The sequence below is a fragment of the Dreissena polymorpha genome, chromosome 10 (genome assembly GCF_020536995.1).
Source record: "Dreissena polymorpha isolate Duluth1 chromosome 10, UMN_Dpol_1.0, whole genome shotgun sequence".
NCBI classification, from domain to species: domain Eukaryota; kingdom Metazoa; phylum Mollusca; class Bivalvia; order Myida; family Dreissenidae; genus Dreissena; species Dreissena polymorpha.
The window spans coordinates 3,647,642-3,674,883 of record NC_068364.1 but is presented as its reverse complement, the minus strand read 5'-3'; the positions used below and the strand labels follow the sequence as shown (position 1 = coordinate 3,674,883).

The window sequence follows — 27,242 nt, the reverse complement described above, 5'->3', positions numbered from 1 at the left end:
CAGTATCACAGTCATCTGACCGGATTATCCTATTTAGGATTAATATTAACTTATAAGGCAAGCTATTAAGTCGAACCCCTCTGGACAATTACATATACGTGCGTAGTCTGGTGTTGAATAAAGTTAGAATGTCTTGACCAAATTAAGGTTTTAACCAATTAGGGCATGATTTCTTTTTTAAGACATACTTAGCGATTGACATTCGATTTTGGATAATATATAACGAAACAATAGTTTTGGGGTAAGTTTTTGCAACTTATAGATAACCTTAGTGATTAAAGTGTGTTTTAAGATAACATATCAATACGTGTACAGTATTTTATAAAACTTAGTTCTAGGGTTTATTTTATACAGAATTATTGCATACTCTATTGCTATTTATTCTCATTTACTTGATTTTTCATACATATTCATATCTTGTAGTACTTGTACAAGTTTTGTTTATTTATTTATTAATTTATAGCAACAGCGTTTGGTCACAAGTTCGAACATTAGGTGTCCCCAAATGCCTAGATTTCGGGACAGCTTTGAGGTTAACAAAGATATGTAAGCTCGTTTGCTTTAAGGATGTATTTTTTTAATTTAAATGTAATTTAATGTTTTATAGTAAGATGAAAATTGGTTTCCGAGTGCCTACAGTTTGGGAAGATATTTTAAAGATAGCCTTAGAGATTGAAGTGCGGTTTTGGATAACATATCTGAAAGTGGAAACTATTGTAGGATCAGTGAGTGTCGTGATTAGTTTGGTTTACGTATAAGTAAATGCGAAGCACTTTTTAGATGCATTCTTTTGTAACTTAAAATTAGCGAGCGTAATCATTTTATCACTGTTAAGCACGTTTTGGATTCGTGTGAGTTATAAAGTGAGTGGATAATAGTATGCAAATGAGTAGAGTTTTTTTACATAACTTAAAGAACAGTAAAAAACTCATTTTTAGAAGCGTGTTCCTTATTACATACATGACCAATAGTGCGAATACCAGTATATGTTTGGATATCATTATTTGTTGACAAATAGAACAAGTTTTTGTTAATTTACTTTAGTAAGTGAAATGCGATTCAAATTACATTTCAGTCCAGTGGGAAAAAATCAGAACGTGCGAGTTTTAGAAATGTATGTTTCATGAGCCTCGGTTATCACGCTTGTTTTTGGATTATGTTTTTAACTTAGTTAGTCGAAAATAGTCTTGATGGTTTCAACAATTCTTGAAACGTAGTGTTAGTTCGACTTCGACTTGTGAGTTATAAAGTGAGTGGATAATAGTATGCAAATGAGTAGAGTTTTTTTACATAACTTAAAGAACAGTAAAAAACTCATTTTTAGAAGCGTGTTCTTCATTACATACATGACCAATAGTGCGAATACCAGTATATGTTTGGATATCATTATTTGTTGACAAATAGAACAAGTTTTTGTTAATTTACTTTAGTAAGTGAAATGCGATTCAAATTACATTTCAGTCCAGTGGGAAAAAATCAGAACGTGCGAGTTTTAGAAATGTATGTTTCATGAACCTCGGTTATCACGCTTGTTTTTGGATTATGTTTTTAATTTAGTTAGTCGAAAATAGTCTTGATGGTTTCTACAATTCTTGAAACGTAGTGTTAGTTCGACTTCAACCCAAACTGGTAAATATTAACTAAAAAGCGTCAATTTTGTACATCCGGTGAAAATATTGTCGTATAAATGAAATGTTACAAGATACAAGATACAAGATACAAGAAACTAAATTTAAAGTCGGTTTTATAAACAGTTAACATTAGCTATCAAAGCTATTTTCCGACAAAAACAAAGTCTTAACAACAACATAAAACAAACACCTAGATAAAAAGAAATGCAGATTATCACATATAATTTAAAGACATATAAAAAACAAAATCCTTATAAAAAGTAATTGACCAGAGTATTTAAATAGATACATAAGACTTTTTAAAATATATACTTAAGCATACTAATATATATACACAGACATGCAGAATAAAAAACACATGGAAATTCACTGTCAGTTTTGCAGGGCAATACTGGATGTATAGTGATATACACCAGAGTTGATCTGTTAAAAACTTCAATAAGAGAGAAACTATTTTAAGAAACTGAACCGGGAAAAAAGGCGCAAAAACCTACGGTTAAACTATTTATACAAAACGCTTATCACTTTATACCAGGTCTGTGGTAACTGAATGACAATGCATTCATGCGGACAAGCAATGTTTACAATGGAAAATGAAATCAAAGCATATGATAATAGCATGCATGGGCTGCAACATAAAGAAGCAAAGTTAGCATTTACAAAGCATTAAGAACAGAGGGAGCATTTACAACTGGGACCACACCAAGTCCTGATCAGTCTCACAAACTCTTTGTAGTTTTCCGCGCAGCGGACAGTGTTTGGGAGGCTGTTCCAAACCTGGGCGGCCTCGAAACGGAAGCTTTTCCTGCCGTATGATTCTGTTCGATTATGGGGCACTTCAGCTGTGTTACTGTATCGGAAAGAATATGATGAGTGTTTAATTTTCATGAGGTTGTGTAAGTATGGTGGAGATAATTTGAATATGATTTTATATGCTTCTATTGCCATAGTTCTTAATCTGCTTAGGTGTAAAGTGGGCATGTTTGCCCTATCAAGCAAGGTTTCATAGCTAGAGGAGAAATCATTAAAAGTGATTCTTAAATCCCTGTGCTGAAGTTTATCTAGCTTATCCGAGTTTGTTTTGGAGCAGAAGTGCCAGACTAGCGGGCAAAAACTAAAGTTACATCTTATAAATGACTTGTATATTAAGATTTTATTATCAGATGTAAGACATTTGCTGAGTCTAAATAAAACGTTTAGTGGTTTCGCTGCCTTTTTACACATGTTGCTTATTTGTTGGTCAAAGTTTAATAGGAAATCTATGTCAATGCCTAATAATTTAACTACATCTTCACATTTTATAGTGTAATCCCCAATACTGAATTCTTTTAAATGTTCATGAGATTTTTACCAATAGAGATGGCTTGAAATTTATCTGGATTAGCCTGCATTTGGTTGAAATTAAACCATTGTATAAGTTAAGTGCTTTCTGATTCAAGGACTGATTTGAGTGTTTCAATGTGTTTGTGATTAAATGAGAGGGTATTATCATCTGCATAGTTGTAGAGTGTTGTTTTGTGTACAAAATAGAATATATCGTTCATGAAAATGTTATAGATGAGGGGCCCAAGTATAGAGCCTTGTGGAACCCCTGTTGAAACTTAGCTTAAGTGCGTCCTATTCAGTGATTCTTTATTAAATAATATGCCAGTGAGCTATGATGCTTATTGTTAACAGAGATTACTAGCTTTGTTTGGAATATATATAATTGTATTGTTCAACGTTTAGAAAATTACTGCGACACTTGTCGAGTGGTCTATGACGCTTGTCGAGTGATCTATGGCGCTTGTCGAGTGATCTATGACGCTTGTCGAGTGATTTATGACGCTTGTCGAGTGGTCTATGACGCTTGTCGAGTGATCTATGACGCTTGTTGAGTGATCTATGACGCTTGTCGAGTGATATATGATGCCTGCCGATTGATCATTGACGCTTGTCAAGTGATCTATGCCGTTTGTCGAGTGATCTGTGACGCTTATCGAGTGATATATGACGTTTGTCGAGTGGTCTATGACGCTTGTCGAGTGGTCTATGACGCTTGTCGAGTGATCTATGACGCTTGTCGAGTGGTCTATGACGCTTGTCGAGTGGTCTTTGACGCTTGTCGACTAGACTATGACGCTTGTCGAGTGGTCTATGGCGCTTGTCGCGTGGTCTAGGGTGCTTGTCGAGTGGTCAATAACGCTTGTCGAGTGGTCTATGACGCTTGTCGAGTGGTATATAATTTCGTGCCGGGAAAAATGTATTTTTTATTCGAAACTTACATTTATTATACTAATCTAGTATCCTTAACCAATCACTTTATCATTTAATGAATAGAATGAGATGCCTGAAAACAATATGAAACTTGTATGCCGTCCGAAAAATAACATGGTCCCATTATATTCTTACTGCGCCGCTATTTACAAATATATATTTACATTTCTGTATTTATACAAAAACAGAAGTGACTAAGGGACAGATTGTACATCTAAGTGTCCCTCTTAATATGCATTTTGGATTCAACGCCGCTCATAACTTGTATTGCACTACTCTTTGTTTTTAAATACAATGGCACCATAAGATTAAATGGATACATTTACATGAATATATTTCTATATTTGCACCAAAATCGCACGGTACCTTTAAATATCCACCATTTGAGAAGAATATCTACTTCATTAATTACTAAATTCGAAATCAATACCAGATACTAAAATCATAAAAAAAACTCCAATGTCTTAACTGACTGATCAAAAGATATCGATCGGGATTAATTAATAGATATGAACTGCATTAACATCAAATGCTTTGTTGAATTCTACACGAAAGCACAATGGTTATGTATACAAACAAACAAAACGGTGAAGTTAGCTTTATCTAAAATATTGATCGCCGCGCTTTATGATATCAGCAGTATATCAAAATTTCATCTTCAGTGTGGTTATGTGTTTATATCAAGTAAATAAGTGTTTAACTTTCACTTCGTTTTGTAATATTTAATGATTTGAATTCATGGATTTCCGTTTACTTTAAATGTTTAAGCGTGATCTTTTTATCAGATTTTTACGATGCTACGATAATTGATAAACATTTAACATCAATGTAGCATTTGTTATGATATGTTCATAAATAGTGTAAATAGAACATACATCAAGCTTCTTGTAGACTCGTAAATCAGAAGTGAAACAATTTATATAAATATTATCGGCAGTGTACATTGTGGATCCACTTTTGAAAGCAAAATGGAATGCAGCTCATTTAAAGGTATATCATCATCATCATCATCATCATGATCATCATCATCATGATCATCATCATCATCATCATCATGATCATGATCATCATCATCATCATCATCATCATCATCATCATCATCATCATCATCATCATCATCATCATCATCATCATCATCATCATCATCATCATCATCATCATCATCATCATCGTCATCGTAGTCGTCATCGTCATCATTATCAATCAATCAAAGTTACCATCATAATGTCCGTATGTTCATCAATATGTTAGAAATATGTCCGTAAACGTTGACCGACGTGTAGACACTGGAAGTTCCGAAAACTCAGGCAATCATCGACAGCAATCGGATAACTATCGAAATGCAATCAACAGACGTTTCGACGGGCCATATATAAATTGGCAATACAACACTATTAAGTTTTAAGATGATTCAAACTATTTATCAAAATAATAATTTACTGCGTTTCTTTCGACAAGTAGCCAGTTCTCACAAGATAATCTTGTGACAATCGCATATATATATATACCGTGGGTGTCCACGATGGTATTCTGCTACCTTTCTTCTAATTGGAGTTCTTCTGGCCACCCACTAATCCTTTTTTACGTATGTCACCAACTATGTATTTGAAGGAAATGGACAAGAATGTGCATGTATATAGAAACAAAATATTAATTTTTCGATCTAAAATAAATGGTCAGTACTATAAATGTTCAACAAATACCTTCAATATTTCATGATTTAGAATCGCATATTTGAAACTCCACCGTGTCCCCTGTTTTAAGAAGTTAGAAGCATTTACAATCTGTATGCCCATTACACTGCATCCACTTTTTGTCCACGGACCAACCGTAAATGACTGAATGACACTCGTATATAGCGTAGATAGCGTTAATAGCGTAGAAAGACGTTCAACGAAATGGAAGTAACAAATATTAAAGGCTTTCAGAGAAAAGATTGAGCCAGAAATGGAAAATTTAAAACATTTTAATAATATATTTTGTTGTTATCCGAACATTATAGTCACATCTAATATGCATAAGTTGATGATGTAAGGGTAACAATAAAAAGCATTGGGGAATTCAATTGTTAGTGACTGGTAGCCCGCACCAGAAAACACTGTTGTCATGCGCCCGCACTCTTAAAACCAAACTTTTAAGATTACACTGTTACACATGTTTCTCTTAACAGATTCGTCGTTGCAAGTCGTCTGCTGTAAGCCAGTCAACATTTCTCTCACTGATGACTTCACTCTTCTAGACAATCACACGACCAAGATGAAGAGGAATAGGGGTTTGGTGACAGGTCAGAGAACTAGTTTTGAACTTGTAAACGAAACAAACTTTTAAGTTAATTTTCTCAATGTACATTTTTGAAATTACTGATCTTTTGTACAATAACCTAGTTACTAACTAAAATGAAATATAGATATTTTTGACTGATATCTTAAACTTGGTTGTTCTGTACATCTGAAATTTATATTGTGTGTACTACATGTGTTACAAATTGTATGTTTTTTGAAATTATTCTCCGAAATGTACTTTTAACTCATAAAATTGCGTTATAAAGAACATCTTAACTTTATAATTTTGTTATGTGTGTATTAAAACTTTTGTATTATCCAAAAATGTATTTTTTTAAGAACTTAGTTTGTTTTTTTCGACATGTTATCGGCGTAACATTTATTTTTTGCTTTCGGTCTTACAGGTTCCCCACGCATCGGGCGCTCCAAGGTTCTACCTATAAGCAGCGCACGAGCAGCCGAGAACCAACGTGCGAATTTAAGAACCGAAACCGCATCGTTCTTGGAGGTTACACCAATCACCACGGCACAACCGAGCGCCGACCCACGAAGACACGTCAAGTACGAAAACACCTATAAACTCGACCCTGACCAACCGTTCATCGCGAAGGACGTCCAGAGAGTCGTTGAACGAATTCTAGCGGACAATTTACATGATAAGTACTACGAGGCTGCTCAATGTAAAACCCTCAGTCAGTTGCTGAGCTCGAGGATTGTGGAGGAGCTTAAAAGAATGGGATACTCCAGATTCAAAATTGTGTCAATCGTTTCCATAGGGAGTGTCAAGGAACGCCCTGGAGTTCAACTGGGGTCAAGATGTCTTTGGAATAAGGACACTGACAATTTTGTTAGTGCTAAATATAGTAACAGATCCTTATTCGCTGTAGCTATGGTGTACGGTTTGTACTATGAATGAATTGAATTTCATAATAAAGTAACACTTTAGAATTTGCTGTTTCCATCATGCTTGCTTGTAGCAAGAAAGAAGCGCTAAATATAGAAACAAATAGATATTCGCCATTGTATGATTCGCCATTGAACGATGAATACAACAGGCAATCGCTGTGCTGTAGCTTTAAATGCAGTAGCATTTATTTTTCGATGTCGCCGTGGTAATTGGCTTGTGCTTTGAATACAGTCGCTGCATGCATTAGCAGATCATTATTCGTGGTAGCTTTTGTATACGGATTGTCCCGATTCTCACTGTCGTTCTGCATAGGGCCTCATATGATGAATTATTGCAAAGGTCAATATATGGCATTGGCAATTGTTACCGGGTGAAGACACTCATGAATTAAATAGCCGTTGCTTTTCACAATTTATAGAAGCTAAAAATGAACAACGTTTGCGTTATCCTTACAAACTGAAATTCCAGTTGGACGAGTAAATGATTCATCTTAATACATGTATAATAAACGATGTGGTTTCTTAATTGTGAGTTCCAAATTACCAAACAAAAGTAACAAACCAATCACGCTGGGGTCAGACGTTGTTTTTAAGATTCAAAACGGTCATAAACAAGTTTAACACAATTTCATTCGCGTCTTTATTCTCCATGCATAGTTTTGCTAGAAGTACATGCGTTATGTCAGAAGTCATCGGTGCAGCACCGACAACCATGTTTTTTTCATTGTGTGTTTTGAAACATTTTGACAATGATCGTTGCACAACACAAAGGTTCAGACAATATTATAAACTTAAACTAAAACCGATCAAACGTTAGAGCGAAAATCAGTTGAATTTTAGTTCAGACGAACCTATAATCTGAACTCTCGGAAATGAGATCTATAAATATTTTTGTCAACCGTTACTTTGCAGTCGAAATCACCTGCATGAACAAAATGATTCGCAGTAATGTGTTTTCTGTTTAGCTTACGTATGTGCTGATGTATAAAGCCTGGTCATACGAAACATGGAATATTTTTTGTTTTTATGTTCTCAATCATTGATTTCAGTATTGGCGTTTACACTCATTTAAATTGACCGTTATGTAGAAGTATGCGTTTGAAAATGTGTCACAAATTTACTAGTTTCATCTTCATTTGATCGGTTTATCATATATTACTGTATTCTATTTTCTTAAAACCATATTTTTAAAGGGACTTGTCCACAGTTTGGTCAACTGACAATTACAAAAAAAAACATTGTCAAGGATTCTTAACAGAAAATATTTAAAACATTGACTGGCTTATGTAGTAACATCAACAGGGATAAGTGAGCGCTTGTAATGTTTGTAATCGATATTTGGAAAAATGCGTGTAGTTATTAAGCATATAGCGCTTAAATTACCGTGATAAGATTTAAAGCCTGCGTTGTGAAGAAGTAACTTGTTCGATTTTGCTCCTAAAGTTCATGGGTTCAAATCCCGATGAAGGCGATTTTTTTTCTTGCTAAAGTGCAATGTCAGTCTATAAGAAATATTATAGTTAAGTTTCGTTGTTTAATAAATTAATTGACGCTCTCAAAAAGATTATATTTTACCTAATCCAGTCCTTGATCTCTAAAATTAAATTAAAATATTAAACATATGGCTGATTTCATAAGAAACTTTAGTATCTGATAAACACACATAAATCATAAAGTTAATAATACTTTCACATTCATCCTTACTAAGAGGATTATTTGATTCAGGATTTATGTTAATAAGGCCAACTCATAAGTCGACTCCTTGTACCGGTTTTTAGATTAAATTAGTACACTTGCTGAGTACGAAATTACAATGACCTGACCTAGTAAACTCCTCACAGCCGTGGCAGCCTAAATAGGTCACAGTAATAAATTCCGTCACAACTAAAATAATGTCGCCTGCGGCTCAGGAGTTAAAAAGTGTGATTGTCACGTGCGGCTCAGGAGTTGAAAAGTGTGATTGTCACGTGCGGCTCAGGAGTTGAAAAGTGTGATCGTCACGTGCGGCTCAGGAGTTGAAAAGTGTAATTTTGAATAAATAAGCTACGGTTGATTGCTCATGTACTACAATGAGTATCCTTGGTACTCTGAAGAACACAAGAAAGTACCGGGGGTACGGAAAATATATTAAAAAGCACACATGTGTATGACCGGATGCCATTAAGCGTGTTTCCGTACCCGAGATGCATTGTAAAATACTTAAGAGTACCAAGGGTAAATTTAAGTAGTACCTTCGCCGACAACGTCAAATTTTCGATCAGAAAAACGATGGTGACTGTGTCAAAAATTATTAACGCAACGAACTACATCTTCGAACGTTCTATAAAATGAGTCGTGTTCTTAGAAAACTGGGCCTAATGCATGTGCGTAAAGTGTCGTCCCAGATTAGCCTGTGCAGTACGCACAGGCTAATCTGGGACGACACTTTATGCACATGCATTAGGCCCAGTTTTCTCAGAACACGACTCAAATGATATCTATGACCACGATTCTTAAAGGACTTACGACTCAACAAAAACAAGCCATACACTTATCGCTTTGGTATACGGCTGCACTGTCAATAAAATCGCTAAATATAATAACATATAATTCTTCGCTGTCATAATTATATACGGCATCAACTATGGCATATACATGCAGGTATGATTTATTCAAATAAAGCTTATTTTTGTCAAGAGTTTATAAACGATGACATTAGAAAAATACTTTTCTATTCAAAACGAGATGAAGTATATTCAAAATAATCTTCAGTTGCAAAAGTACGATAAACGACGTTATTTCACATATATTGTTTCCGGACACGTCGAGAGTACATTTTATTTTCTTATTACGTCGATAAAAAGTGTGAAACAGTGATATTAAACTTGTACATAATAAGCATTTTTTGCAAAAGTTTCTTCTTCGCATCATCAGAAAATAAAAGATTTGTTTCTGAGTAAAAAAATTGTTATTAATTCAATTATTCAAAAACTGAAATTCAAGTGCACGAGAAAGAGAAATTTATATCTGTCAATAGATAGTCCTTTTAATTGCCAAAAGAAATACACCAAACACAAACTAGCGTCAAAATGGTCGTACAATTAATACTAAGATTAAAAACTGTTTAACTCTTTTTAATGCAATTTCATTCGCGCCATTATTTTCCATTCATGGTACTGTTGGAGGCACACGAGTTGTTGCAGAAGTCATCCGTGCAGCAGACCGAACAGAATCCCGGGCTGTGATGTGCTTGTCCCATCTGCAGACGGCAAACCTGAATTCACGTATACCATGATTACAAGGTTCAACTTTTGGAAAATAAATTCACATTGGACGGAAAACAATAATTTAGGCAGAACTGGTTGAGAAAGGTACAGCTGTTTTAACCCATTTATGCATAGCATCTACGAAAAAGGCATTGGCAAACAGCGTAGACCCAGATGAAACGCCGCATGATGGGTCTCATTAGGGTCTGCGCTGTTTTTTAAAAGGAATTTCTATTTTAAAAAATCTAAATATAGAAATAAATATACACTAAACATTCCTAATTTTGGAAATAAATTGATCCAATTTAGAAGGATGGGAGAGTCCTCTAGGCATAAATGTGTTAAAGATGATGTCGTAGCGCGGCAATCTGAATTTACGCAGTGCATGTTTAAAAGGTACAACTATTTGCAAAACATGTTGTTTAACGGTAAACCTAAATTTCTGTAGTCCATGTTTACGATGTGCATGTACAACTTTTTTAATTAATCAGCTTGAACGGCACTCCTGAATTTACGCAATACATGTTTAAAAAAGTAAAACAGATAAAAGAAAAAGATATTGCAGAAGGCAAATCTGGATTTACGCAGTGAATGTTTAAAAGGAACAACATCATGTTGTTTAAAGGCAAACTTTCAACAGGAAAGGTCTGAAAATCAATCAGAGGCGATGGAACATCCCACTTTAAAACTCATATTCAAAGATATATATTCGTATAATTGTATGCGAACGGGAAATGATATGAAATATAATATATATATTTTCTCTTTAAATACTACAAGTAAAAACGAATACCTTACTAAAAGGAAATAAAGAGTGTTCATGAAGTATTTAATATCGTACTTACTAACTCTTTCATACATCCCGATTCATATTCATGTGTGCCTGGTAACGAGCCTGGTATCTGGGTCAACTTACACGCCTGTCAAACATAATTTAATGTTTTCATAATTGAAAATGCTAAATTAACACATATTTTTATGATGTCATAATCATGCATGCTTAATTACCTCACAATTTGATAATGTCATAAGTAAACTGACTAAATTAAACGTTATTGTAATATTTACACGCAATTAAATGCTATCCTAATCTATTCTGTAAAATTTACGAGCAAACTTAATGACGTCATTATCGTACCAGAAAAATTATACAGTAGTTTAATAATATTATTGTGTTTTTTTTTATGTCACATTCAAATATAATAAAATGATGCCATGATTGTACCTGCCAAAAAAGAAAAAAACAAACTCTTCACGTATATGGCAAGAAGTGCAAATAATAATTTACAGATATGTTAGAATAATAAAGCACTGTGAGCAGAGCTGATTTCCTAACCCTTTGCATGCTGGGAAATGTGTCGTCTGCTAAAATGTCGTCTGCTGAATTTCTAAAATTAGCATTTTCTTCGATTTTTTCAAAGAATACTATCAGAATAGCAAACAGTTTGGATCCTGATGAGACGCTACGTTCTGTGGCGTATCATCTGGCTCCAAACTGTTTGCAAAGGCTTTCAAATTCGGTTCCAGCACTGAAAGAGTTAAACGCGCAAGGACTTACCATGCCTTGTTCGCATTCAGTCACTGTTCTGCAGGCATCCGGGGAGTCAGAGGTTTTGCACGCGTAACACATCGGGCCGCGGGCCGGCTGAGATACCTCTAGCAATATGGATTCACAGTTTCTTATATACATTTTTTAAGTAGTCAGATATATACTTTCTTGTTTTTCAGCAGTCTATCTATTATTGCTCTGTGGAATAGTCTCCCACAATCACTTAGGGATATCGAATCTTCCCACACGTTTAAGCAAGCCATCAAAACCCACTTAATGACCAGTTGATTTTATCACAGTCATTTTAACTTGCCTTTAATGATTGTACCTGTTTTATTCCAATTTTATTTAAACAATGGCCATATTTTACTTTACTGCCTATTAATCTTAAATCATTGTAGTTTTTAAATAATATGTATTGTCTTTAAAGTAGTTGGATTAAAGTATTACTGACACATCTGTGATGCAACATCAAATGTGATACTCATAAACATGTTATATATATTTAGTGATCTCATTAAGCATTCCTAACTGAACTAGTTCTTTTGTGCTTACATGGTAGTTACCATTGATACAAGTAACATGACTTTCAGTGGCATGCTGTCAATATCTGGGACCACAATAGAAATAAGTGAAATCTTTTTCACTTTTTTATGTTATCCCTGGTAATGGTTAGCATTTCATTGTTATTATTTATTTATATGATCTTATATTTGTTATATTATGCCATGTATTACTTAGTCATCCATCAGTATGTGTTAGTATGTATCTATTTGTTTGTATTTTACCATGATGTGTGTATCAGTACCAAAAAATAAAACTACTACTATTAATAAAGGCGCACTATCTTTTGTAAACGCTTTTCTAAAAGAATGCAACAAACAACATTCTTCCGAAAGCCTGGATAACTTTATAAAATATAGTTGTTGTTTTTTTAACAATGTACCAACAATGTCTTACCAATACTAATCAAAAGTTTCACTTTTTGTTGAAGTAGTCTCTGTCTAGAATGGAATACTTTTTTATTTCTAGTACTTTGTTAAAAGTAGGTATCTATTCTGTTGATAAATTCTTATTTACACGCAAAACGCTGAGATAACTATTATACCTCTAGGAAATGAAGTATAATATTTGTGTATGAGCATTTTATGTATTTGCGACATCATCTCTTTTATGAACATTCAACACATACTCTAATGTATGCACAGTTTCTATTAAAAAAAACTTTATCCATTTATCTTGAGAAACATCTATATAATGGGCCACACTCATAAAGCAAGCAATTATGATATGTGTTCCTCTAGAAAATCAAAGTTCTGACAGTACTGGTGTGACGATGCTTTTGAAGAGGGTGGATATAAAAGCATCAATTGAAGTATATTTACATCACGAACACAAAATTGGGTACGAAAAAAAAATTGGGTACAAAAAAATTGGGCACGAACAAAATTGGGTACGAAAAATTTTTGGACGAAAAAAATAATAGGGGTGTCGGGGAAGTTGTACTCGTGGGGAACTTGACCCATTCAGCGAAATTGGGAGGCGGGTTAAATTTCGATCAAATATAACAAGAAATATCTTTAAAAAGATATTCTATTTTCTGTACCACTTAACTTAAAAAAAAACACGTTCTGTTACAGTAAAACGTTGATGGGTTTTAACATTACGTTACGTAGCAGATATATTATAAACTTTACATGCACTTGAATTTCACATGTATATCATACCAAACTTTATATTTCGTTGTTTCCTTTACTAACTTAATGATGTTATGTGTACGGACGTGATTTCACACGCCCAACGTGCATGGACATATAATTTTTCTCTTTTGATTATTGTTTTTTCTCTAGTTCAATAAGCGTAGTCATGTTTGTTCCTTTAGTACGGCAATAATTTCATGATGATTCCCGAAAGTAGGTATGAGCACATAGTCGAATACACCTTGGATACGTAAGTACGCCCATGAACACATGGTAAGGTTAACTAAATCTCTGCGATATGACCTAATATGTGTTTAAAACAGAAAACAATATCCAACAAACGAATGCATTATCGAACATAGTGTGTGCACTAATGTGGCTCTGTAATCTCTGTTTGAAAAGTTTATTAAATATTCAAAATGATTGAGAACGCATAAGAGCGAGTTACATTGATATCATACGGCTATTATTTTGTTTATATACTATACAGTCGGATGGTGTGTAACGGATAGCTAAGGACTTCGAGTCTCATTTCAACGTAAACACAATGCATTCAGTAATTAAACCATTAAACCTAGATAGGCACGTGTCTTTCCTATTGAAACATGCCAGCGGTCTAAAATTTTCGAAAAAATATTATTTGTTTACAGCGCGAATTTCATGGTACACTGATTCAGCCATTACCGTATCGCTTAGGTCTTTATCGGATTACATGTGTATCGTGTTATTTCTTGAAATTTGACACAGCATTTGTAAAAAATAATTGCAATATATGTACATTTCTAGAAAGGAAATTCATTTCTGCGTTTAATAAGACCAAGTTCATGGAAATCGCTGCACAATTGATGAAGTAATGGCTGTTCAAAGCGATGCACCCTATATTCGGGTCATGTTGAGTTGAATACCTTGTTATATATATATAGATTTGAAAGTGAAAAATATGTTTTCAGAGAAATCAATTTTTCGTTATAATTTGATAATTTTTCATTAAAAATGACGTTTCACTAATTACCGGTAATATCATAGCCACACGCTAACCACATGTGTATTGGACAACTTCAATTGAGTTAATATTTAGTTTGAGACAATCCCCACATTCCTGAATATGGGTCACCACTTGTCCGTTATTCACTAAATCCCGAGTTGTAGCTTTCATGCTTATTTTATATGGTACGCGTCAATTTGGTTTCTGAGCATTCTTACTTTTGTAAAGGACTCATAATACTAAAATATTACATCAATGAACATTATGTTTACCAAACAAAATCTGCAAAATTCAAGAAACCATTCGTCTGCACTTTTCCTTTCGTCACAAAAACGGTGCGTACGCAACGTGACCTTGTTTTGCTATCGAAAAAAGAACCAATTGTAAACATTGACACACGTCAACAAAAACATAAATCGACTTAACAATATAGGCTATTTATATTCAATTCATAGAAAACTATAAATCTTAACATAAATAAAAGTATTTAGCAAAAAAAACGTTTTACCTATCCGTTACTCACTAAAATCCGCTATACACCAATCGACTGTACTAGCTTTAACATTTACAAATGGCAGGTTCGGAATAATTCGTTTTCTTTACACTCATGATCGCGTTAAACGTTAATTATACACGTTTTAATTCGCAATTTATTTACAGAATCACGACAAATGTCAAATACAATACAGAAAATGCATAGTTGTTTCATTGATCTATACACATATAATGGATTGAATATAAGTGATTTAAAATTAACGTTTTCAAACTATTATTAAATCTTTTTACCAGAATATGCTGTCCTATTTATAGCTGAACTTCCGTTAGCTTTATCAATGATAATAAGCGAGGTATGCCGATTAGAAAAATCGAGCTATCTCAATCGGACTGGCTCGGTCTTTTTCATAGGTCGGCATTGTGAAGAATTTTTTCATGGTATGATAACTTAGACAAGATGCCTCGCAGCATCGTCAAAAATGTGGTCGCTAAACGATGCACGTGTTTGTTTTAATAATTCATCTTGCTAGCTACACGTTTCATGAACATTATATCTAATTAGACATAAATTCTATTGCAGAAATTATCTCTAATCTGTCTATTATATTTGTGACAAAATAATTAAAGGAAGTCAAGTTTTCAAGTTACTTTATTGAAATATACATATTGTGTTATTTGTTTTTTTATTATTACTGCTAAGCAACATTTAAAACAATCTGCAATTCAGAAAAAGGTTCGATACTAGTTTTAACGTTTATTTTTGTTATATACCATTTTCTTTGCTAAAATAAAAAAAAACATTTACATAAACCATAATATCCAGAAACATCATTTAGTGAAAAAAATGATTTCGTTTCAAAACATGTAGTTCCGCTTCGTTTATGGTAGATTTATGTCGATACTCAGTAAACAAAACTGCGGAATAGCACACCGTCCCTTTTTCAACAAAGTCTAATAATTGCTGAATTACCGAAGCTCCATTCGGAAAACGCAATCAACCATAACATTAAAATGAAGATTTACTTGTAATGCCGCACCCAACCATGTTGCAATAAGAGCCGTTGCAACACTCCGCGCAAGTTATGACGTCACTAGACTGCTGACGACTTTGACGTTCATGAATGACGTCATCGATGTTCCTTTTTCCAAAGCTGGTACACGTCTGGGAAATTTATTTTAAATTCATGTTGTAAATTAATGTTTTATGATAAGCATCAACATACATAAAAGAATTGATCAAAACATCGGAACCAATTAAATAAGTATAAAAATATAACACGACCTTAAACGCGCATACAAATGTACAAAGAGGAAAACTACGTAAGCCTCGTACAGGAATATGTAACATTCGGTCGCTGATATCCATGTATGACAACATTTTTTAAACAAAAAAACGCATTTCTAAAAATGGCCTTCTTAAAATCAAAACATCTGACAATTTATAAAACGTTGTGTCCTCTTCGCTTTGACATTTTGTTGCAAAAAATGTTTCAAGCCAAAAGATATTGTTTAAATATGAAAGCGTATATGGTACACCCTGATTTATAATTATTGTTTTGTATATCGCTAGTAAGATATTAGAAAATACATTTATTGAATCGCACACTTATTTTTTTAGAGCACATACAATTTTCTCGGTCATGATAAATATCTTAAGCCAAGAATATTGCATCGTTTGTCGCGCCATAACCCTTAAATAAATGTATATAATGTTCTTTGAAAATAAATTCACTTTAAAATTTACTGAAAATGTGAAAGTACCTACTGATTTTGTCTCACATCCACTTGAGTACAAGATCAAACCACCAGTCGTCACGTACTGTTTAACCACACATGTCTGTAAATAAATCCACATATGACGGCATTGCTTTTTGTGACGTCGTGGTAATTATACGTTATAACGTGACTCTTAAATAAGATTTACGGAGAACACATACATTTTCGTACATACCTATTACCACGCTACTATACAATATATTATCATTATATAAAACTCTTAATCCCGACAACAAGTACTTCAAAGCACAACTTTATGCCAAGTTTTCAAATTGTGACGTCTTACCCTTATATCACGTCACTTAAAAACCGAATAGGTTGTCAAACAACGTTTTCTTGTGTAACTATGTCCACAAAGTTGAGATCCGATTAATAACAATAATACAGTTTAATAAACATTAATAAAACTTTGTTCGCAATGGGCTCGAACCAGTATCGCGTAGATTACAATTTCGTCACATTTATCATTCGTTCATCAAAGTGATGTGTTTTTATTATTATTAACGAACTAAAACAAAACAATCGAAACATTAAACTTATTAAATTATTTCCTAGTTGTAACGCTGTCTTATATACAGTGTTCTTTTATTTTGGAAAAAAGGTTAAAAATTGTCATTTTGACAATCTGTGAACACGTTCCTTTAAACTAACTTCATTACCTGAGCTTAAAATAAACCCATTTATGCCTAGCGTCTAGAAAAAAAGGCATTCGCAAAATAAATTAATCCAATTCAGAAGGATGGGAGAGACCACTAGGCATAAATGGATAAAAAACACAAGATGACGTCAATGTCTGCTTACTTCGTAATCTGTGCAGACAGTCACTTGATTACAGTCGGCGGGATGTGGGGAGTCCACGCACTCAAAGCATCCGAGGGCTATGGTTGCTATGCAACATGAATTACAATGCAATAAAGCTAGACAAGTTTAAACGCACCACTGACGCAAAGGTGCTTTACTTTTTCATAGACAAATTTTAGTGGCGCCTTGTAAAAATATTAATTTGGTTGTGTACAAAATAAATAAAGTCCCATATAAAGAGTTACAACTTTAATTAAGTTGAATATATTCAAATGGTACAACATAAGCCTGACATATATCGACAAGTCGCTTTTGCACTAGTATATTTGACGTATCTTGGGACATTTCAGGTTTAAATCGTGAAGTATATTTGTCAAAATTTGCACAAGGCCACAGCAAGTTGATCAGATTTTCGTCAGATATGCCGCGCCTATGATTTGTAAAACTTCGTAAAATGAAATAAAATTTGTTCTGTTCTTTCGACCACGTGGTAAAGTTTTACCTAATCCGTTTTGTTTAAGCAGAGATGTTTTTTACCGTGTGTTTTTTTAATTAATGCTATATATTTTACGACATAGTATATTTATTTCAACTACCAGTTAATGATACAAAATACCAGCATATAGTCAGTTGAATGCCTTGGTAAAAAAGGTCAACACATATGAGTCGCGTTCTGACGAAACTGGGCATAATGCATGTGCGTAAAGTGTCGTCCCAGATAAGCCTGTGCAGTCCTGACAGGCTAATCAGGGACGACACATTCCGCCTTAACAAGATTTCCGGTAAGAAGGGACTTCCTTTAAACGAAAAATGCCATAAAAGTGGAAAGTTTCGTCCCTGATTAGCCTGTGCGGACTGCACGCACATTCGTTATGTCCAGTTTTCTCAGAACACGACTCAATTGCTCCCGTCATACCAACTCATGCACAGAGAAAGTACCATAACTACAACTACCTTTGCAAGAGGGAGTGGCCGTACGAACATTTTCATGACCAATCCACGTACAAAATATGTCACCTTACTCAATATGGGATCAGTACCAAATAAGCATTGCTCTTTGTAGTTTAGATTCTTAATAAACTTCAGGATTTTGTCGGCGATTTTCATGTATAGCACAATAATATTCTTGGTAAAGAACGTATCAAGTCATAAAAATGCTGAATCATGATGATATGCATCATTTGAAAGATAAATGCTTAGCTGCGACTAAAATTAAATTTTCCAATTTTAAATCAATTAATTTCCATAAACATTAACTAAAAATGTAAAACTTACTTTTGAAGAGCATAAACGAAACTACTACAGACAACGCTATCGTTTTCGCCATTTCTGAAACAAAAGTAAAGTAGTTTCACTAATGGACACAGGGAAGAACAAAATCCCGGTGAAGAACTAGTATACACGTACATGGATGAAAGGATATACCTGTCAAGGAAGAAACAGTTAAAGGAAAAGAATGTAAAAAAATTACAAAAGAATATGCAAACGAGAAACAAAAAATAAATAATAAATAATGGTAACTTTTGAAGAAAATCAATAATGTACATTTTATTAAAGACAATAGTATTGGCAAAGGAAGAAACAACTCAGTTCAAACATAACAACAAGTAGAACAAAAACACATCAATACACACAATTAAGAAAGAAAAGAATTATGAAGTCAGTGGAATCAAAGTAATACAAACATAATGATTAACGACAAAAACGGAGAGGATCTACGTAAAAAAATAAAAAAATAAAATGAAGAAATAACAAAACAGAAAAAATGTAGGTACAAACAAAAAACATTGCAACACCACGAAACCAGGATTTCAACGCGTTACTTAATAATTTACTTGGATTAAAATAATTGTGCATTCCCATGGTATGCAAGCTACCTACACACTGTGTAACTCAATCTAGTTACCAGGACTTTCAACGTCGTGGAAATATGATTTAACATCAAAAGACACATACATTTGATTAGGAATTAATCCGAAAGAAAATTAATCATAACAAACAACACGACTTTAAACAAACTTGAGCCCCAGATTGAATTGTAGCCTTAATAATAATACCCAGTAAGAAAAGATATATACTTACAAAAAAAATAAGACAGAAAATAAGAAATAAAATAGACAGAACGTTAATATTTAGGTAAACCTTACCGAATGAGACCATGTCGTCAAGTTTGCGTCGTTGTGGACCCCTTTTTATCGGTATCTTATCATAAAGGAGACACTCGTTACAATTGTTAAAGGGATGTTTTCACGGTTTGGTAAATTGACAAAATTGAAAAAAGTTGTTTCAGATTCGCAAATTTTCGTTTTAGTTATGATATTTGTGAGGAAACAGTATAGCTGAACATTTACCATAGTTAAATATAGCCATTATATGTATCTTTTGACGATTTGAAAACCTAAACATTATAAAGCGTTGCAACGCGAAACGATTGAATCATTTGGGGAGTTCTGTTGTTGTCGTTTAAATTTACGAAACTTCGAAGATTGCTTATATAACATACTAAATCTATTCATATCCGGCGGAATAGCCGAGAGGGCAAATACGTTTTTACTTCAGACTTACTCCAGGACTCCGGGGGTCACTGGTTCGAGCCCTGGTACCGGCTGCTTTTTTTTCCTTTTTTTTTAAATTTTATTCTTGATTTTTTATTGGAGCTTTTAAGATCCAATGTTTACATTTATTTATATAAAGCATTCAATGACAAACTTCAAAATATGCCAAAATCTGTGGAAAGGCCCCTTTTAACTTAAAATAATAGAACGTGACAATTGTCCGAATTGTTATAAGTTGCTTGTAACAGAATTAGCATCAACATCACTATCATTGGTTCACCAAATTATCATAATCATAAAAACATCATCACTGTCATCATCTTCCCCCCTTCCTCCTCCTCCTCCTCCTCATCATCATCATCAACAACAACAACATCATCAACACCACCATCATCATCACCACCAAGACCATCGTTATCATCATCATCATCATCATCATCATCATCATCATCATCATCATCATCATCATCATCATCATCATCAACATCATCATCATCATCATCATCATCATCATCATCATCATCATCATCATCATCATCATCATCAACGTCATCAACGTCATCATCATCATCATCATCATCATCATCATCATCATCATCATCATCATCATCATCATCATCATCATCATCGTCATCGTCATCGTCATCGTCATCGTCATCATTATTGTCTTCGTCAACGTCAACGTCATCATCATCATCATCATCATCATCATCATCATCATCATCATCATCATCATCATCATCATCATCATCATCATCATCATCATCATCGTCATCATCATAATCATCATCCTCATCATCATCATCATCATCATCATCATCAACGTCGTCATCATCATCATCATCATCAATTCAAGTAAGCGTTGAAAGTCATTCAATACTTGTTGACGCACGAATTAAAATCAATTCTCGTTTGTGCACGGTGTACCTTTAACGTACACAGTTCATGCAAGTACTTTGAATTGACATTTGGCTTTGGTCACACGCCTCTGATACGTAACTGGATACGGTAAAAACTCCATACTATTGCAACATGCCCTATTTGGAATTGAAACATATCTTTTATGGCAATGACGCTTTTCTTTTGTGTGTGTGTATGTTTCCTAATAGCATCATAGCATCATATTTGCCTTTTCGTTGTTTCCACAAAGTCGAAATTGTTGAACATTTAAAAAAAAACGTCGTATCATTTGTTGTATTGTTTGTATGTAGTTTCTCACATGCGTAGTTTCTCCAAATGGGCTTGTCACTTTAAGTTGCTCTTAAAATGTGATGCATATTTACATTTAGATAACATACAAATTCCTACTTTTTTCCGCCGTAGATGATCATAGACGTTTGCGTTAAAATATTCTTAAAATGTCTTATCGATCATATTACGGTATGCAATGTTCTGAAGTAAGGCAATGCGTAAAAACATTGGTTGTTCCCAGTTACTTGACAGATACTAGTTTTTTGTGCCGACCTTTAATCTTGTTTGATCCTCAAAGTTTCAATCATTTTTAATAAATTCACTAAAGAATATTAAAACGGGTTTCGGGAGATAAATGCCTGGCATTGCATATGTTTATTATATTGGCAATCGTCAAAAAGTTGACGACACAAAAGGTATTGCGACCTACCCAAAATACTTTTTGAGTAGATGCAAGTTAAAACAAATTATTTTATTTAACTTTATCTGAAACAAGAACTATCTTTAAAAAAAGATATACGGCGTTGATAGTTCAATGAAATAGATCAAGGATAGCGAATGTCTTTTTCTGTGCAGTTCTTAGCTGCATCACACGCATTACGGGATGTTACGCGGAGTTTTCGCGGCTTATTTTACATTATTACATATTGCTGGTCATAAACCTTTAGAAACAAAACAGAAAACCAAAAGAAGAATGGAAGTGAAATTAAAACATATGAGTCAACCGGCCACGCGCGAAGTATCCGTATTTATAGGCGCGTTCTTCGAACAAACCTGTTTTAGTGGTTTGTCGGGCATTGCCATTTGATTCGATTATAAACAGTATCGAGAATCATCGCGTCCATGCTTAATACATAAGTCAATATGGTGGGATAATTATTGTTCAATTAATAAAAAACAATATTTGTCATTGTATTGTTGAAAAGGCATTAATATATTATTGACATACCAGAATTATATTGCTGAATATCTTCATTTTACATATTTCTGGTCTAAAGAAAATTCCAGGTCCCCTAGTTCACGGATAGCGTCTTTATTATTGGCGTCGCTCTGGAGAGCGGCGACTAGTATGTAATGCATTTTTCGGCGTAAGCTGCATAAGCCAGCTTTTCACCCTGACTTGACCTTTGTAAGTGTCCAATAAAATTCAAATAAAATTTCCCGCGGCTAGGTACGAATGAATACACTTCATTTATTCCATTGGCTGATTTGAGTATACCACCAGAACATTGGAAACATATCCGCGTCTTTGTACCACTGTTTTACTGTATGAAACAATTTTATCTCTAATGAAAATGCTTAATAGATAGAACAGTTTTACACTCAATTCTCGACATCAATACAGTTTGTGCGTACACCTTTTATTTTCAGAGTATTACCAGCGCAAAAGCGTTTATACTTAGAAGGCTATGTTCTCATATTTAGTACTTACTTCCATATTCCTGTCAACATGTTAACATGTAAAAGTATAAAGAGCAGTGGAAGCGAGGCCTCACTTTAAAGAATTGCATTTCAACCCGCGAGGTTTCGGGTCAAGTCGCGGACATTCAGAGTTTATATACAGGTCATCACCGGAGTTCGCGGTCAGTAAAATAATCGTTATATAATAAAGACGCTATCCGTGAACTAGGTTACCTGGAATTTTCTTTAGACCAGAAATATGTTAAAAGAAGATATTCAGCAATATAATTATGGTATGTCAATAATAGATTCTTAATGTGTTTTCAACAATACAATGATAAATATTATTTTTAATAAATTTAACAATAATTATTCCACCATATTGCCTAATGTACTAAAGTGATATTATGAGCATGTAACAGTTTATAGGTGTCTATCGCAACCGTTGATTATTTTTGATGTTTCTACTTCATATACACTTATAGTAATTAATGCAGCATCAACATACTAAAACAATATACCAGAAAGAGAAAAATAATGCATTTGAATATTAACCGTACTTTCGTTTGACAACTGATCATGCGTTTACGAGTTGAACCTAAATTTAGTTTTAGTGCAGATTTGTTCATACGACACAAAGACACAATATTGTTTTACGGATCATTTCGGCTTACAGGACTGGGTGGGTCACGTAAGAATATCGAATATAAAATATATTTTTATAAACAACTGGTAGCAAGGTGAGTTGCAGATAATTGACCAGTAACCACATTTTAACTAACTATTTTGACCTGTTAATTCTTTTCAGCTCAATTCAACAGTGCAAAATGCCCATAATATCACTTTAAGCATGAGCACGATGATTCTCGATACTGTTAATAATCGAATCAAATAGCAATGCCCGACAGACCACTAAAACAGGTTTGTTCTCGTGTGGCCGGTTGACTCATATGTTTAAATTTCACTTCCATTCTTCTTTTGGTTTTCTGTTTTGTATCTATAGGTTTATGACCAGCAATATGTTATAATGTAAAATAAGCCGCGAAAACTCCCCGTAACATCCCGTACTGCGTGTGATGCAGCTAAGAACTGCACAGAAAAAGACATTCGCTATCCTTGATCTCATTCATTAAACTATTTACGCCGTATATCTTTTTTAAAGATATTTCTTGTTTCGCTTATGGAAGGAGAAGTTATTTAACGGATCGATGTATATATTTTAGTTTTAAGAATATCTTGCATATTGGTGATTTTTTGTGTAAATTAGTGTAAACAAGTACTGCATTTGTGCCTATTACATTTATTACAACATTTATTGCCAATAATGCAAAGCTAATTGTTTTAATAAATAACTGATCAACAACTGATCACAGGGGAAAGATCACAGGATTGGGCAAATACGCGAAACTTTCTGGTTTTGTATAAAAACAAAACATAATCAAAATATTTTTATTTTGTGGTTTTTCTAATTTGCGTATTTAGTGGAGAATCAATGTAGTACGATATTTGACGACCTATCGCACAAGCAAGTTTAATGGAAGGTGTAGTGGTACGAAAACGTACAATGTATTAGTTTATTATTAGACATATAATTACGATCGCTATACACAACTTCACCAAATAGCAGTACATTAACGATGTCAGCCGGAATAGCTCAGTTGGGAGAGCGTTAGACTGAAGTTGTTTACGCAACAATCAACTAAAGGCCCCCGGTATAATCCATGGTTCCTGCACGAACAGAACAGTTCGGCGGCTGACAATTTTGTTTCAGTCAGGTTAATAAATATAATAAAGCTTTATTTTATGTAGACATTTTAAAATCAATTTTACTACAATTGGACATTTTTATTAAAATTAATGGATGCCGCGTGGTGACAACGTTAATTAAATCTTACATCACTTTAATATCTTATAAAAATACACGTGTTTTAATATTAACAAATAAATGCAAACAACACATCTATTATCCATGTATTGTTATGGTTGTTTATCATAGGCCCTAAGTACTATCCCTACCACATATAGAGCGCGAAGCGCGACACGTATTATTGATTGTAACAATGAGTTGCGATAAAGGAAGCAGCCGCTTATCAAGGAGGAGCTGTGTCCCAGCAACCCGTTTCCCTAGAGTCAAGCACTCCTCTGAGGTTTTTTTTAAGAACCACATATAGAGCGCAAAGCGCGACACGTATTACTATCCAGGTGGTATGGGCCCTTTAGCATTATCCGACCATTACATTCATAGTTATCTTCCTTAGAATTTGAGAAATTTTGAAATTGTTGTTCGAAGTCAAAAATTTTCATCCGATTGTTCCCAAACTTGCACAGTTTTTTTTTATCAATGAGGACCCAGCCCAAACTCTATATGAGCAATATCGGACCATAAGTCCATAAGTCCAGAATTATGTCTCTTTGAATTATTATTGAAAATGATGAATATCGGAGCAATAAATCTATTATGATCTTTTACTGAATTTCAAAGTATTGTGAAATGCAGCTTCTTCGTGCAATTTACAGTTTTCCTTCTTTTTTTCCAAACGTTTACAGTGTTTTCATATCAATGAGTACTCAACCCCTATCGTAAATGAGCAACGTAAGAATAAGTTTAGAATCATCTCCCCTTGAAGTTGAGAAAAATATGAAATTAAACTTACAAGATGAAGCACATTTTTTAAAACCTACTCAGTTCTGTTCCATTAAAGCGGGTATATACGATTTTTTATATGTGTTTAATTGTAATATATTGATAAAATATGTTACAATAACACAAAATAGGCAAGAAAAATTATACATTAAAGCCGAATTCCATAAAATGAAGCAAAGGCAAATAAGCGCCCCGAGCCGATAGTGACGTACATATTTTCCTGCAATAACAGAAGCATTCGTCTTTGCAGTAGGATCGGAGATAGTGTTCGTGTGTCGTATGAATAGATATCGTTGCAGGAATTCAAATAAACCGTTAAACTAAGTTTAGATGCACATCGTACATGTATGGTATACATGCTGGCGAATTCGGCTGTACAGCCGTTTTCAATTTCAGTAATAAATATCTAGCTTATTTCGCATTTTTCGACACATGTTCTTCTTAACTTTTATTTTAATTTATATTGAAATATATATATAATAAGTTTTTTACACAGTTTATATAAATTCATAAATATTTGACAAAATCGTATATACCCGCTTTAATGAAAACTGCACACGGATGCCAGTAAAAAAGGAAACCAATGTAAATAAAATGAACTTGAAATATTTGGGGGTTACAACACAAAATCATAGATAATGGTTATTTGGGGGTTATAACACAACATCATAAATAATGGTTATTTGAGGGTTATAACACAAAACTCATTGATTGCCTGTTACACTGAAATTCCCGACGCCCTTTGATGTTTTGCATCAATACTTCTCTTGTATAACGATTATTTTACTGGCCGCGAACTCCGGTGATGACCTGTATACCTCGCGGGTTGAAATGCAATCCATTAAAGTGAAGCCTCGCTTCCACTGCTCTTTATACTTTTACATGTTTACATTTTGACAGGAATATGGAAGTAAGTACTAAATATTAGAACATAGCCTTTAAGTATAAACGCTTTTGCGCTGGTAAATCTTTGAAAATAAAAGGTGCACGCACAAACTGTATTGATGTCGAGAATTGTGTGTAAAACTGTTCTATCTATAAAGCATTTTAATTAGAGATAAAATTGTTTCATGCAGTAGAACAGTGTTATAAAGACGCGGATATGTTTCCAATGTTCTGGTGGTATACTAAAAATCAGCCAATGGAATAAATGAAGTGTATTCATTCGTACCTAGCCGAGGGAAATTTTATTTGAATTTTATTGGACACTTACAAAGGTCAGGTAAGGTGAAAAGCTGGCTTAATACACCTACGCCGAAAAAAAAGATTGATAAATAAATATATTTTGTTTTAATTATTCACCAGAAAATATGTGATAGTTTGCGCGTTAAAGAGACTTCATCTAGTTAGGGTGATATCAGTATTATGCAAATTCGCAATATGAATAACGGCAGTATTCCATTTTATTTCATATAAATTTGTGGTGTTTAGAAGGGCGCTGGAAATATTGTTTTTGCATCGCTTTTTTTTCATAAAAAATAGATAATGATACATATTAATACATTATTAGCACTCGCACAGTTATGAGGGAAAATGTTGCTAAATGTGTCTGGATTTAAACTTGGAATTAACAATAGTAAAATAAAGTGACATAAAGGAAAAGAAATATTGAATATACTGTATAAACAAAAAATACAACCACTATCAATACAACTACTACTACTTCTCATATACTACTACTACTACTACTACTACTACTACTACTACTACTACTACTACTACTACTACTACTACTACTACTACTACAACTACTACTACTACTACTACTACTACTACTACTACTACTACTACTACTACTACTACTACTATACTATTACTACTACTA

At 33.8% G+C, this 27,242-nt stretch overlaps 2 protein-coding genes across 12 annotated transcripts in view; one reads left to right on the top strand and one right to left on the bottom strand.

Moving 5' to 3' along the window:
• LOC127848844 (dynein light chain Tctex-type 5-like) lies at positions 1–7,117 on the top strand. 9 transcript variants are annotated; one of them, XM_052381503.1, is made up of 4 exons: positions 1–241; positions 2,368–2,527; positions 6,058–6,171; positions 6,574–7,117. In XM_052381503.1, the coding sequence occupies exons 2-4, from the start codon at positions 2,518–2,520 to the stop codon at positions 7,083–7,085; spliced, it is 636 nt and encodes a 211-aa protein (XP_052237463.1). In that variant the 5' UTR covers positions 1–241; positions 2,368–2,517; the 3' UTR covers positions 7,086–7,117. The 9 variants fall into 9 exon arrangements, with proteins under 9 accessions (XP_052237463.1, XP_052237467.1, XP_052237469.1 ...); XM_052381504.1 differs by lacking the exon at positions 1–241 and adding an exon at positions 720–863; XM_052381502.1 differs by lacking the exons at positions 1–241; positions 2,368–2,527 and adding exons at positions 760–863; positions 4,673–4,877.
• Positions 7,118–10,172: 3,055 nt separating this feature from the next.
• The window catches only part of LOC127848842 (uncharacterized), a 20,168-nt gene continuing 3,098 nt past the window's right edge, over positions 10,173–27,242 (bottom strand). Inside the window, exons 1-8 of one of the 3 annotated variants that reach the window (XM_052381499.1) lie at positions 19,774–19,883; positions 18,902–18,955; positions 17,627–17,712; positions 16,815–16,886; positions 16,073–16,211; positions 11,879–11,976; positions 11,166–11,240; positions 10,173–10,328 (exon numbers count right to left, since the gene is read on the bottom strand). In XM_052381499.1, coding sequence (XP_052237459.1) covers positions 10,212–10,328; positions 11,166–11,240; positions 11,879–11,976; positions 16,073–16,211; positions 16,815–16,886; positions 17,627–17,712; positions 18,902–18,955; positions 19,774–19,786 — 654 coding nt within the window. In that variant the 5' untranslated portion in view covers positions 19,787–19,883 and the 3' untranslated portion in view covers positions 10,173–10,211. Of the gene's footprint in view, positions 10,329–11,165; positions 11,241–11,878; positions 11,977–16,072; positions 16,212–16,814; positions 16,887–17,626; positions 17,713–18,901; positions 18,956–19,708; positions 19,884–27,242 lie in introns of those variants that run through there. The other 2 variants (XM_052381501.1, XM_052381500.1) reach the window with 2 other exon arrangements.